Here is a 16043-nt window from a genome sequence, read left to right on the forward strand (position 1 = left end):
AGGGTCGGAATACATTGCGACTAAGGCTAGGCGTGTTCCCGCGTTTAATTTTAATTTTTTGTTGTGTGTGCGGCTCTGAATGATTTACTCCCACTCTTCTATCATGTGGATTGGTTTTCGGCGTCCTGTCGTTCTTCCAATTCTATGATTGTTGTGAGAGATTGTTGTGTGGAACCAATCACATATAGTGTAATTGTTGTGTTTACTAATCCGCTCTTTTTTAGGAAAAATTACGTTGACCAAACAAGGCTTCGTCTGAAGAAAGAGGTGACGTAGGAACACACCTTTTTGATAATGGACTCTTTGCAATGAAGAGAGGACCTACGTGAAGAGGAAGGGAAGTGATAGGATTTCATATTTGCTATTTTACATCCACCTACACATGGATAAACTGCGTCGTCAAATGAAGTTAAATGAAACGAAAGGATATGAATTCTTCACGCTTAAATGTGAGGGTATTTTTTATAATGTTTCATTATTTTATTTTATCGGTAATATCTTGGTTCAGGTTTCATTTTTTTTGTACCATTGTTTTCAATTTTTTTTACATTCTTTAATTTTTTTCTTTAAATACCTTTTTTTTAAATCTTTTTATTTCTAAATTATTATGTGTAGTTTAATTTTTATGGATTCAATGCGTATGGTTTTTTTGAAAGAATTTATGATATTTTCCTTATCTTTAAAATATGAAATTTTTGTTAAATTTTGAAGGCTTGTTAAGAATTTTTTAATTTTTCCTAAACGCCCTATCTGCAATAGATGGTAATAGGTTATAATATATATAGATTAAGGTAATGCGTATATCCATGGGGCGATGTGATTTTTGCCGTGTTTTGCATTGAATGTTTTGATCTTTTGTCGCCTTTGGTTGGGTATTGGCATTCTGTTTTTTCTCTGGTCATGTTAATGTCGAGGGTGTTTATTTGTTGGAACCAATCTCATCCAGTGGATTAATGGGTATGTAATGTTCCGCTCTATAGCTGCCAGCGAGACGTGGATCGACCAAGAAGTCAACTTGAGATAGAAGAAACCGAGGAAACACTTATGGCCAATTGAAAAAAGAACTATGCTCAGCTTGAAAAGGTTAAGATTTGTATCCTGAAAAGTGGAAGCCCGCTAGTCAGCAGGATCTTAAACGCTTAGGACGTGAAATGAAGTTAGAAGAAATAAGGGTCTCACTTACATCATGCTACATAATGTGAGTATTTTCACAATCTATTGGTATTACTTATAACCGTTTCAAACCTAAATACGGCGTATAACTGGCTCAATTTACCAATCTTTTATATTTTAACGACATTACAATGCATCTTCTACCATTGAATTCATACGCGTAAAGCTATGTGTGAAAAACAAGAGCTGAATGTATATTTTACCATGGTAAGTTTTGATTTTTAAAGATCGAACGCATAGTAACATGTTTTAATAAATTTTTATGGCATATTTTTCTCCATCGGCATTATTTTTACATTTCCCTAAATTTAAAGTCTTATTTCTTCTTTAATAAATACAACGCTACTTTGATTCGAAGGTTTTTACTGATTTATTAAGAAATACTAAAAATTGCGAAATAGATTTGGGGAGTAGTTCTCTTAGCCTTGCAGTGATTCAAGTGATAAATCATCGAGTCCTCCCTCCTGCACTAAGAAATTACATGGCAGTATGACTCTGTAGTTAAAGTAGGCATGATGTCATTTCAGGCCGGACGCACGGACCGTTCGGGCGGAGCCTTCCATTGGTGGGGCGAAGAGGAGCTTAAGAAGACTTTTTACTCACCTGTGTATTTTATAAATGTAATGTTGTACATTTGTCAAGTGTAAAGTGTTCTATATAGGTAATGGATGTAAATATGACCACTGTTACACATACAATCCCTCGGACACTCGCCATCACTTCATTTTAAACACTCGTAGGATACACATTGTGTGCTTGGAGTATTTAGGAGTGTGTATGAATGCATTCGTAGCTAACTAACGGATAGATTATTGGGATTTGGTAGATCTAACAAGGTGTAGTAGTATATTCGTCTGTAATAACTAACCTGTGTGAATGTGTTTGGTTTGAGTGGGGCTTGCTGCGTATGAGTCACTATAAAACACAAAGCGAATTTACAAACATGTCACTTGCGTACATTTTTTGTGTTATGTTATGATGTGATATTGTTTATGATGTAGAAATATGCTTTGTATGTGAACTTAAATTGAATGATTATATGTTTATGATGTAAGGCGGCCTGTGGAGGTTTTTACGGGTTTCCCTTCACCCCGGGCGAATGCCAGGCCAAATGCCACCCCCGTCGAAAAAATCATTAAAGCAATTGAAAAACATAAGTCTTGAAATTATTTTCCTTTCCATGGTTGAAAACTTTTATAGAATGGATGAATATTAGGTTGTATACTATATGTCTACAAAAGAATGCCCAAAGTACATTTGTTATTTAAAGATTAATTAATGTGATCTTGTTTATATTATTTTAAATGAAGAAATCTGCTTCTTCCAACACTAATAAATATTGCTATTATTATTAATTAATTCTTTAGAAAATACAAATTGAAACATTATTACTTAATTGATAAATATAATGGCATTATGATATTATAAATTATATATTAAATATTAACGAATGCTATTTTATGCCGATGCCGGGGACATAGTAGAATGACAAACTTTTTATTAAAATTTACTTTCACCTTTCGAATTTCATAATTTTCCCTTTGGTAAATATCATTTAATTCAATCTCAAAAAAATAAAGCTTTGGTGTTGGATCAACCCATGCCTCACAGGCTAGAGGTGGATATTATGCAGGTACACTCAAATGGAATACCACAGAGAAAGAGGGAGCAGGGTTAAGAAATATTTGCAATTTTTGAAAAGAAAATATTTATAAATTGACCCAAAAAGTTACAAATATTATATGTCGATATTCCTTGCAACCTTCATCATCAAGGATTCGATCCGTCATAAATTCGCTCCGAAATAAGAGCTCATCCATTGACAAGGCCTTTCCCCTTGAGGAAAAGTGGCCATTTCAATATTTTTGGGTTTTCATTGACATTACAGAGACATTGCAGATGATTTGACAATGTCACCTTGGCGAGTAGGATGAAGGATGATTAACTTTTGGACATTCCTGTAGCTTCGCGGAATCCTTCGAAAAATATGGTTCAACAGGAGATTCCCATACAAAGGACCAATGTAGAGATTGATGCGGGGACCGCTGAATAAATACTAGTTTTACTATTCAATAAATATTAAGTCTGTCCATTAGCCCTACTTTGCATTGCATAGATTTCGACGGGCGATTTGTTTAAGCGAAGGCGAAACTTCGTCGCGGCGTTTCTTTCGTTTGCCGCGACTTAAATCTATTTTTTTAATTCTTACTGCATTTACATAATACAGCTTTTCCAGTTGAAGGATGTGTATTAATACTGAGTCATTCGACCAAATTCCACGTTTATTAATGGTCGACAAAGGCTGTTACCTTTGATTAACATGTATGGTCTCTCAGACGCAGAAAAACGAGGAAAGGACGGTTTTTTCACCAGGGAACCTCTGCAAAGGCGGAAAGGCGCTTTGTCGTGATGGGATATTTCCCTTCTCTGGCCACATTGTACTGAATACCTGAAAACTGTCATTTATGTCCTGAATACTTCTTCCAATTTCCTTTACCTATACCCTTTCCTCCTCCCAAATTACCTTCCTAGATGTAACCATATCATTAATGGAAAAAAACATTCCACACTTCTATACATATAACACCTACCCACAAACAACAATACGATGAAGGCAGAAAAAGGAACTTAGCACTTCCACATAAAGATTTAATACTTCCCACATCCCTCTCCCTCACCACTCTCCCTACCTTCCCCCCCTTACTGAAGCCAGGCAACAGGGTTCGTCCGGAAAATAAGTGTACTGATTTTTTCCCGCCGCTCCAGGCGCGCCCAGCACCGCTCTGACGGGCTGCGATTGGAGAAGGGTATGTTGGCAAGCGACGCTGAAAAAGGTAGACGGCTCTGAGCTGTGGTGTAGTGAGGAGCTCTGTTAATGCGAACCTCCACGCTCGACCCACGTCACGGAACGCGATGCCGAAGTTTTTGGAGCAGCGTTATTCCATCAAATTTGCGGTAAAGCTTGGGAAATCGTCTACCGAAACTGTCGGTATGATTAACCAGGCTTACGGGGAGTCAGCCATGTCCAGAAACATGATCTTTCGGTGGCACAAGATGTTCGTGGAGGGCAGAGAAGAGGTCGACGACGAGTCTTCGAGAGGTTCCCGATGATGCCTTCGCGGGAGCGTTCAGGAATGGGAACGCCGCTGGAACAAGTGTATCGACTCACAAGGGTCCTATTTTGAGGAATATTAGCTTAAGATATGTAAAAGTGTAATAATTTTTTTTTCCTGAGCTCAGTACACTTATTTTCCGGACGAACCCTACGTACGCGTATACGCGCCCCCCTTAGTTCGCTCATACATATGCGTCTTTTTACAATAAACCGCTTCCGGGACCTTTGATGCCTATAATTCACTTAATGAGATTGAAAACGCCTTTCCTCAGCAACTATCAATGCAAACATTGGTTTAATGAGGCTATATCCTCTGTTTTCGTCTCGGAAAGCTTGTTCATTTTAATAGAATTTTGTCTTACTTGTTGTCTCTTATCCTCTGCTTCAGGTATTCTTTTGGTATTCCTCTAATTTGCAGTCGTCTATTCCTGCAATCTACCACAAATTGTCTTAATGAATCTCTAATGTCTTAGGTTATATCGATATAATGGCAGAACTTGACTACCAGCTCTGCACAAAGCAGGAGAGAAAACATAAAAAATAACTGCGACCTGAAGATACAGGCAGGATGACCGGCAAAGCTGTGATGATCACCAAAGGACAACCAACGTGGTTGGAGAATACCGAAATTCAAAGACAAGCAATTCAATGCCGTAAAAACCTTTTCACAAAGTAATTGTAACGCATAGTTTTTATTGCACACTTTAATATTCACACTCCTTTTTAAGGATGTTTATTTTGCCAAATGGTATTTTGTAAATTCCTTTTTGGAAGACTCCTATATGTACGTGATATGTATGGTCTGTGGCCAATAAAAGTATTATTTGGGCAAACATTCCTTTAGTTACTGAATTGGCAATTTATTAGTGTCATTCTTTCCATTTTTAGGTGATATGTAATTTTTTTACCAGATTTTTAAAAAATTTCTCCAATGAATGTTTTTCTTTGCTAATGGAGATTAAAAGTTGGCTTTAATCTCGTGGACTGTGGCGCCTCGTGAACGACTACAAATGCCTGTGACATTGTATGTACGGCATTTCATCACAACATCTCGTTCCTTTAAAAGCCCCAAAAATTTCAGGGTTTAAGAGGACGCCTCGGTACCTTAAGTGGCTAAAGCACTCGACCGGATATTGAGGGATCTGGGTTCGAATCCCAGTCAAGGCGAATGATTTTTACACTATGAAATTGTTGCATTCAAGTATGGTGCTGTTAAGACAGGAGTTGAAATATCTTAGCAAAAGTTGGGGTGGCTGTAAGCAATGTATCTTAAAATAAAGAAGTGAATCAGTAATGATTTGCTTAATGTTCAGCTCAAGACTTGAAATAAAAATGGCTGTGACATGAATTTTGTTATTATATGAAACACTTTTCATAGTACTAACTGATATTTTCATACTTTTTTCCTTGGGATGTTTATGCCTTGTCACTGTCTGGGCCAGTTTAAAGTCGGTTTTTTTATGCATTCATAGGCGGTGATCAATTGACTGAAAAATTTAGGGATAAAAATTCACACCAAAGTGATTTCCTTTACAGCATAATGAACCTTAAAACATTTTATGGAAAAGCTTTTGCTACCATAATATTTCATCTAAACCTGGGCTTGTAAAATATTCAATCCATTTTTGTGGTGAATTTTTGTTTTCGTTCCACATTTTTCAGCATTTAGCAATACTTGAAAATGAAGTTATTCTACCCAAAGATACTCCCTGATTTTGAAATGGCCTCATAGATATGTAAAACAAGACTTTTTTGCTCATAAGAAGTGAAACATTTGAATGTCAATGCAAGAAAGATTTTTTTAAGTATGCATATAATTCTTTTCTGAACATCTTTTTTTCTGAAGTCAAATGGGTAGAAGATTCATTGCAAGAGTATGCATGAACGTGATTGCCATTGTCAGCTGTGTCAAAGGTGTATGTAGATGTGGTACTTATTGATGTGTTACAGTGAATATGTAGTATTTCAGTGTAATTTTCTAAATTTTATATGAGTCCGGCTTACATTTTATTGAAGTGTGTATTTTTGTTTATTGTTCTAACTCTATTTTCTATATATATTTATGACTGAGTTCTCTGTCGCATATATGGCCAACAGAACATTATAATAAATAAATGAAAAATTAAGTAAATTAACCTAATTTTGTGCTTGTGCTTCTTGACTTTTGAATTTTTAAACATGTCCTTTAAATTTGTTCATATGCACCTAAAACAAATATTTTGGAAAGTATTTCAGAGATGAAGGCAACTGCTAAATGCACTTGAATCCTCACCTAATGCATCAGGTCAGATAAACATATTGTATAAGCAATTAGGGATAAAGTGGGTCATCCCTTAAGAAAAATAATTCATGGGAAATAGTGGAACCTCTTATTGGGGAAAACATTGGTGAATAAATGGGTTCGTACACTAAAAAGCCAGAAATCCAAAATGGTGAGTCTGCACGTAGCGAATCCATACTCGAATAGTATCCATCTATTTACCAAACTGGGAAAGTTTACTACTGTTCCTTTAAATAAACATCTCAAAGGAATCATTTCGACAAAGAATGAATAATGTACGTTTCCAATAAAAATTGAAAATGTGAAAAATAGCAAGGAGACTCAACAAATTGTATTCAAGAAATGGAAAATTTTTATCATTACATATTACATCTAAGCAGCAATTGAATCCATGGCCTCTGGAACATCAGGTTTAGGGTTTTACCCCCATACCCCCTGTTGGCAATAATCTTCTAATCTCTGCAAGAATGGTACCTATAAAAAGTCTTGAATGCGTTCATAGTTTTTTTTTCAATATTATTAATATAGCATTCACATTTCATAGTTGTTTGATTTGTTATGCTTTTAATGGTCAAATTTTCAAGATCTTTTGATCTGTGAACAATTTTGGTACCCCATCATTTTAATGCAATGACTCAATCAAAATGTAATAGATTAAAGTGAAAGCTTTCTAGAGAGTCAATTATTTCATTTCAATATGTTAGGAAATTCGATAAGTTATGCCTGAGACAACAAATTCTATCAAGGGAGTCTGTTCAGGTGCTACATGGAATGCAACGCAACTGTGTGGGCACTTCCTCTTGGGGATTATAATTACATGTTAATTGTAGTGCACATGATGTTAAATACAGTTTAAATTTAAATAAATTCATTTCCAAAAATATATTTTGGGCATCTCCCATTACCAATTTTTCATTCACAATATCTTTGCTGAAATTTCTCAAGTTTCTTTGGGAATGTCCATAAAGGAATGATATGCAGTCAAACATAAATATATGACAAAATGATTTTTATGGTGTATGCTTCCATCATTATATTTTACCTTAGGTGTTGTTTTTTTCACTCCATTACTTTCACTCCTTCCCATTTTCTCCTAAGCTCAATACCACTGCCACATCTCCCTGGCTCTGTTCCCCTCCACTGAATATTTTTTTATAATCATCACTTCAATTGCCCCTCCAAATAGCAACACCCAAAATTAACTGCATATTTCTATGCATCTCATGCTTTATATGGTCCAAATTCCTTGTTCTCGAGATCATTCTAACATTCCAAATCCCTCTTCAAACTGGTTCAGTCACTTTTTGTTTCTTCTTACCTGCTATTGTTAATTCCACCTTGCAACAATTTTATAAGGTGACCAAGGAAGTCTTGCCTCTCCTACTCCCATAAAAGATAGACAGCCCAGTAGACTGAGTCGTATGCATAATTATGAGGACTCATTTCCATACTTAGGGTCCTTCAACAGAGTTAGTTGTAACTACCCCAGGGTGAAATTTCTTTATTGACATGAGGCATTTATACAACAGGTCATTTTGGGGATACCTGATTCCCCTTTGAGTTCTTAAGTTGGCTAGACTTGCATTAATTAACACAGGATATAAGAACATTTAAAATATTACAATGAATACATGACACAATTGTGCACAGAGAATACTTAGGGTCCATTATCATTTCTCAGGATAAATAACTGAAGTGATTTCCAACGTCTTCCTTGTAAGTGTTTTTAAATTAATACCATCACTTAAATGGCCACCCCACTAAGAAACAGATGCTGCAAAGACGACCTTTTTTCTGACTTATTTGCCCTATCCCATTACTCCTGCCCTTCAAATTATCTGGCATGAGTGACACAACAGGAAGTGATTAATGCTGCTTCCATTAGCAAAGCCCTGTTGGTCATCAGAATAGAAATTGTTTGATAGGCTTGACTTCATGGAACTGCTTCACTGCTTCATGGAATGCACAAACTCTTACACTACATCAAGGTACACAAGGTATATTGAATTTTAAGTTGTGGCCCTGGCTAGAAATACTTATGCATTTCATTGGCATTTATTGAGAACAACAAATATTTTCCATCTAGAACAATAATCATTCACTAATTGAAATAAAATATATTTAGCTACAAATTGCAGAAGATAGAGAATTTTTTAAGAGCTGCAATGATTTAATCTGACACTATGAATTTAAGTATTCATATCTTAACACACTTTAACCTTCTTCGAATTGCTTGGTCTCAATTCTAAGTTTTTACCAAGGGATCCTGGTACATAGGAAGAGAGTGATACCTATACAAAGAAAAAAAACTGAAGAAAATCGAAACTGAAGTCTAATGAATTGTAATTCAGGGAGAATGTGAGGTTGATTCAGCAATTCAATGATTGCATTTTCAAAGACAACATATTTATTATTTAAAGTCATATGCCAACTGAAAATATTGAAAAAAAATAATAATACAAATATCAAATAAATTTGAACATAAGTTTAGGCATCACAATAATTAAATGTTTCAGCTTTTAAATGTTAGCGTTTCAGCTTTATCGGTTGCTTGGTATCATTTCAATGGTTGATGACTATGTTCATCTAGAAGTGGTCAAGTCCTAAATGATTGTAAAAATGCACCGAATTGTTAAAAGAAAATGTTTCAACCTAATGGTAAATGTACTAACATAAATTTAATCCCTAAAATTCATGGAAAATAGGGTTTGAATGATATCCCAGAAGTTTTATTTGCCGCATTGCTCTCAGCGAAGAATAAACACAAATGCTTGGTCCATTTGGCAGAGGCTGGATTGAAGCCTTTCTCTAACAACCTTGACGGGATTCCTGGTCGATATGAAAAAATCTGGGCAATGCGTGAACTATGTACACTCCAAAGGCAAAGGAAAAGTGGATAACAGAGCGTTTGGAAAGGCAATGCGACTCCGCTCAAAGCAAAGATGGCGCAGAATCTACTGATAAAGAAGATGGCCACGGTTTGTTGGTATCCAAGCAGAATCATCACAATCGGTTACTTTCAAAAAAGAACAAATGATCAATGCAAATGTTGTGCTGCAGAAACTCATGTTAGTCTCCATTTAAGCTTAGAAATCAAGAAAACCACATCCTCTTTTGAAATTGATTAACAAGTTAGCTTTCCATATTAGAGTGCACGCTTTCCATATGAGCCATTAGAGAAGTCACTCAAAAATCAATTGTGAAACAATTTGCAAATGCAAAAGGATGGTCAGCAAGTGAAAGAGCACTGCATAGAAAGACTTTCAATAATTAGTGAATTTTCTTATTTTCAGGCTGCTGTAAAGGCATTCAAGATGAGGGAAGGGATGAAGGGAGGGATGAAGGGTTGGGGCTATCACGGGACAAAGATGTAAGAGATGAAAGAGGATAGGGGGATGGGGAGGAGAGTGAGGCTGAGATATTGGTGGAGGAGGAGGAAATAAGAAGGAACAAATGGATGTGGTGGAGGAATTGGGTGGGGAAGGGGGAGGTGTGGAGGGGAATGGTGTGAAGGTGGATGGTGTGAAGGAAGAAGGCATGGAGGTGGTGGAAGAAAAGGTTTGGGAGTGGAGGGGATTGAAAAAGAGGGTTTGGGAGTGGAGGGTGTGGAAGGTGAGGGTTTGGCAGTAGAAGGGGAGAAAGGGGAGGGTTTGGGAGTAGAGGGGATGGAATGGGAGGGTTTGGGTGTGGAGGGGATGGTTGTGGAGGGGGTAGTTGTCGAGGCGGTGGTTGTGGAGGGATTCTGTGGGCTTAGGGAGGGAGATATGGGCGGGGGTAATGACAAGGGAGTGGTAATGTAAGCGGTTAGTGATCAATTGGGGAGAATGGAATTCTTTGGTGAGGGTGACTGGCATTTTTACTTGATGTTGCATGAGTGGGAGGCATATGCCCCAGCGATCGCTCCAGCTGTCATTCACCCCTGGCGCAGGCGCCTATGACAATTACTACCAGATGCAGCAGCCATGAGAACACCATGACAGGTGCCCACAACCCCTCCCAAGAAGGAGGAGCTTATAGAAAAGGTACTACACCACCAGCGATACATATTGTGAATGCAGGTTATGTGTCTGAATAAAGATTCAAAGGTTGCATTTCAATTTTTCTATGTTTTCCTGAACTGGAATTAAAGTGACTGATCCGGAATTCTCCATAATTAAGCCAATAGATTGTCCATGGGGCACGCCTTTGGCACCCACCATTATGCAGAGATGGGCTAAGGTGGTTCCCGGGGAAATTTACTCCAAATTGAAGATACAAATGATGACATACCGTGTTGATTGGCTTGTAGAGTTCCCTGAAAGAGAATTAATTGTATTAATGATATTATAAATATTCTCTAAAATCAATTAGGAATTACGATTAGTTATAAGAAAAGTGCCCTTCAGGCTACACATTGTATGGAATATTTAGGAGGTGAATTAAATACAGCTACCATTACCTTCTAAAGTAACCAATTGGCACAAATAAATTCTGCAACAAATGTTTTCAAGCAAGTACGGCAAAGTGATATCCCCAAAGTTATTGCATTTATTTCCTGATGTGCTTATTTATTAAAGTTAACATTTCTTATCATGATGAATATGCACATTTTTTTATAACTATAACCGTGTTCATTGACCTGCTTAATTAACAAAAAAAAGTCCAATAGCTGTTTAAGATATTCACTGAAGCTTCTCCCTTCTTTCCTATTAGAGGCTAGCGATGATGGCTTGCCTGTTGAATGAAAGATACTTCTAAATTGATATTGACAACATCTGCAAGAAATTGAAATTAGTAATGTGCTGCTGTGAGATTTTATTTCTGATAAACAGTAAGTAAAGCCTTCAATTGTTCTCTTATAATGCTCCACTTATGTCATAATGAGTCAATCATATGAGTAATGTAATGGCTTTGAAGTTTAAATTTACTGATACTGGAGTTATTTCAAAGGGTTTGGTATCTCTTTTCACCCAATCTTCTCGCTTTTCGAGTATATGCTTCAGTAGAAGGTCATCAGATTAGATATAATATTCTCTAGAAAATTCTTAAATTCAGCCTGCTGATATTCCTTTATTGTCAATCCATTTAATGCGTCTCAATTCCATATCCTAACCCGCCTACCTTACCTTTTCTTTTTCAATCAGTCGTTGCACTTCATGACAACTAAATTGTGATTTGTCCACATCCACCATTGGGGAACCCATGCAAATTGATCACGCTGTGTGTGTAACCACAATTATAATCGAACTGATTCCATTTAGAGTGATCCGGCATTTTATGCATACCTACATCTTTTGGTGTGTCTAAACCAAGTGTTGGTGATGATGAACCCATGCCTCATGCAGAATTAAATTGCTTTCTCCCCGCAGACATTCCACCTACCTGAACCATAAAAGCCTACCTAATAACCATCTTTTCCTTTGCCTGCTGTTGCATCCTGATTCCCCATCACTGTGAAATGCATCCCTTCAGGAACATTCGTCATTATATCCTCTAACCGATCGTATACCCTATCGACTTCTTCCTCTTCATGATTACTTTGTGGCATGTATACATAATGATGACCAAAGTCGTCAGTTCTGCTTTTAATTTACCTGGGTAAAATTCTACCCTTTGCTTGCTTTTTGCTGACTACCTTTTTACTCAATAGTACTTGCTATTATTTTATTCATTATTATGGCAACCCCTTGTCGGCTCTTGTCCCCCACCCCATATAAATTACTCTATAACTATTAATCCAGTAATTGCCGTTATCCTTCCATCTCACCTTGCAAGCTCGCAGTCATAAATAACAGAAATGGACCCCGTGGACCCCATTAAATACCAAAGTGTTTCCCCCACTCATGACCTCTCCTGGTGACAATTCTCAATACTGCGTACCGGTATGAGGTTTGTGGGATATTGACCCAAAAAGAGATGATAGAGTCTCCACAAAAGAGGAATTGAATGCTATCCAGGGATATCCCCGCGCAGTGCACAGTCCGTTGGATGGGACGCAGTTGACTCATCGCACTTCCGAGGCAGGATTGGCAAATGCTGCTTCACCTGTGCCTCCCCCTCTCCTCTGAGCAATATATATGAGATGAGGAAATGGTTAGCTAAATGAATGCATCACTGACCATTCAACCACGTTCAATGGTGAAATGGATTGGCTCGGACCCAGGTGTCACATCAAAAGCAATTTCATGCTTCTGGCCATGTTGGAAGGCCTTCCTCACAATGGTTGCACAGCCATCCATGCCCTCAAAGCTGGAATGAGTGCGGCTACCAATCAATCCTGTCCACGAAGAAAGACTTTATGTTTATTGTAATCATATTTTTAAGCACACCCAATTGTTGCCGTCAGAACATTCCTTGAAACAATGAATTGAACCTTAGTACATACATACATGAGCACTTATACCAGAAAGGATTTAATGAAAATATTCCAATATTAATAACTCATTAACGATGTGTACTTTGGACTCATTTCCAAACATTCAATCACTAGATTAAATTTTAAATATTGAATATGGTGTACTTAGAAACTTTTTCACATTAATTATTTTCTTGCAGCAGGAGCACATACTGATATATTTTCCAAGAATTGGAAGAAATGCAGGCCATAAAGCAAACACTAGAATTGAATAAAAACTAATGGAAATTCAGAAGCACTTTAATTAATTTTAAAAAATTAAATCATATCACTTTCAGCCCTGAAATGATTGAAAGCAGGTAATTAATTTAACAGAGGATAATGATATGAATGGACCTTAGATGGAGTGCATTTGTGAATAAAATTATTATGATATCCAAAGGTCAAAAAAGTGCCCAATAATAGGATACGACCAACCGCTCATGGATAAGTTATTATAATTTTAAGATAACGTGTAAACATTATGGTACAACATACCTTTTTTCATTTCAAGAGGTCATTCATTCTTTTTGGTGGTCTCACCCCGCTTGGAGATAGGATGAGCCAGATGTGGAGCAAATGGTCCAATCACATGGGGATACAATTCATTAAGATTAATTTCAGTAAACTCTGAGAAAGAGATGTCAAGACATTGGCAGATGAATTGACTAGTTTCAGCCTTGATATGATGAAGTTTGAACAATTTTCAGACAAAATGATCACCTTTCCACTAGATAATAATTAGCAACAAGGTTTCCATGTACCATTTTATATTTTTGATTTAGCCTAGGAAGATAGTAAACTATAATGAAATTAAAAATAAAAAGTAACTTTCCACTGTCCTTTAGTTGCGTACAACCGGTTTCAACGCTCAAGCGGCATCATCAGGTACAAAATAAATCAGTCGCAGTTCACTTATATACCAATCATGAGGGAGAGGAGTGGTGGGTGATAGAGGAGGAGGCGAAAGAAAATGGAGTTGCGATTGGCGTTGATAGGGAGGAGGAAAAGGGGTGTTAAGTGTCAGGACAGGTGCTTGGTTGGTTTAGAGTGGGGGGGGGTAGGGTGGGGGGGGTTTGTCGGGTCTATCTATCTGTGAGGGAAAGGGGTACTTCCATGATTGGGGAGAGGTATTCAAACAATAAATCATTAACCACATGACCCGTTTTTAAGTTCTTTCTGATTTCAAGTTCTTCCCACTTGTCCATCCTCATTCCTTTTTCACTTTTGTGTAACAGTTCTGGGTTGAAATCACTCCCATGGTTTTCTTACCATAGACGTTTAGCGAAGTGTGATTGTTTGAGGTCACAAGTTCTAAAACAGCGTTTATGTTCCTCCGCCCGTGTCTTTAATGACCTCCCCGTTTGACCTATATATATAGCACCACAGTCCCCACAAGTTAACTTATACACCCCACTTTTATTTTGCGTACATATTTTGTCTTTAGTGTTATTCAAGAATGATTTTAAGTTATTATTATAATAAAAAGCTATTCGAAAAGACTATTAAATAATATTATCATACCAGTGATTGTTTCACATGAATCATTAATTGTCGTTATTGCTTTTTTTGGGCTACTTAATATACTGTACTGATAATATACATCTGTTCGTAAAATTAGACTTCTATTTTTTCGTAAATAATTGTTTTGAATAGGTGATTGATGCTGATAGCTCGCTTGCATTAATATGCATTATTAATCTTTCCGTGATTAAAATACAGCAAACTCAATTTTGTATAATTGACACGGGTATGGGGCATATTCGGAAAATATGGTCGTGATATGTTTAACTCTTCTTTTACACTTTATTTTATTCATTCCAGTTTTTGGACAATGTTAACCACACGGATTTCTGTTCGTCAACTGTTTGGAAGCTCGCCTGCTTATTACATAGTTGACAATGTTGCCGTGCAGGAGACGTAGAGGGACGAATTATAGAAAACTTCAGTGAGAAAACGTAACTGAATTCATGGAATATGTTATCTATACTTCTTTGTTTCATTGAATACACTTGTCAACGTAAATGCTAGAATGCGGTAAGAGTTGGCGAAAAACCGAGACATTATTTAGGTTGGTGTGAAAATCTTTGTTAAGGATAGATGAAGTGAATAACTTATTAGCATCCCTGAAATGGAAATGGATTCTCTGTGATCAAGAGCTGCGTTCGTTGGATATGATCAATTTATACGCCAGTTTACCATCTAATGAGTGCTATTGGATATTTTTTCATGTGAAGGATTGATTATTTACATGCCTAAGAAGTTCCTTGCATGATGAATCCAACACTGCCTCGTAGTATGCAAGAGGATGCTGGCAAAATGAAAGGTGATGCTATCGGCGATACGATGTACAGTGGACGATGGGTGTTAAAGACTTTAATGAAACTGTCTGAGGTATTGATGTTTTATGTTGTCGAAAGAAAAAAATAAATTGCATTGAGTTTACCTAATTACTTGTATTTTATTTACATTGGATTAATAACTTTGCAGAAGTATGTGGAATATACCAGTACTGATGATTATCGCCTGGAATCTGATTTTGAAAGTGATCTTGGTCTTCTCTGGGACATGACAATAGAGCCAGATGTAGCAAACTTTTTAGTGGAACATGATACCCTGGATCTCATAATGGATATTGTCAAATTTAGTTGCTCACCAAGGCTTACTGTGAGTTTTAATTAGATATTTACATGAGTGACGGTTATTAGCTTAATGTGTTTTACATTAAATTCAACGGACGAGGAACTTGTGAGGTGTGTCCAAGGTTGAAATCTAAGAATGTTCTTAAGAACGAAAATAGTGATATGATAATAATATTTAGTACTGTATGTGTATATATAAACATGCACTCGAGCACTCTCTTATTGATGAACACGTATTCATTCACATAGATATAAGGATAGGAACACACACAAAAGACAAACACAGGAATCTAGCAGATCCATGCACTGTGCCTATCCTATATGACATTGTGTTCATGAAACTTTTACGCTTGTCAGTTCGATTCCACCTTCCCCACCCATCCCATTTCTTAATACCTGTATCCATGTGAATATGCATACGTGTGTGTATATATATATATATAACACTTGGACGGTATA

The 16043-nt window shown here is 36.8% G+C and overlaps 1 protein-coding gene across 3 annotated transcripts in view; it reads left to right on the forward strand.

Moving 5' to 3' along the window:
• The first annotated feature begins 14833 nt into the window (after nt 1-14833).
• The window catches only part of LOC139697652 (protein saal1-like), a 19084-nt gene continuing 17874 nt past the window's right edge, over nt 14834-16043 (forward strand). Inside the window, exons 1-3 of one of the 3 annotated variants that reach the window (XM_071596448.1) lie at nt 14834-15013; nt 15180-15336; nt 15433-15609. In XM_071596448.1, the coding sequence (XP_071452549.1) occupies nt 15214-15336; nt 15433-15609 (300 nt within the window). In that variant the 5' untranslated portion in view covers nt 14834-15013; nt 15180-15213. Of the gene's footprint in view, nt 15337-15432; nt 15610-16043 lie in introns of all 3 variants that reach the window. The other 2 variants (XM_071596449.1, XM_071596447.1) reach the window with 2 other exon arrangements.

Source organism: Hetaerina americana, unplaced genomic scaffold, assembly GCF_022747635.1.
Source record: "Hetaerina americana unplaced genomic scaffold, ioHetAmer1.1.p SCAF_8, whole genome shotgun sequence".
NCBI lineage: Eukaryota > Metazoa > Arthropoda > Insecta > Odonata > Calopterygidae > Hetaerina > Hetaerina americana.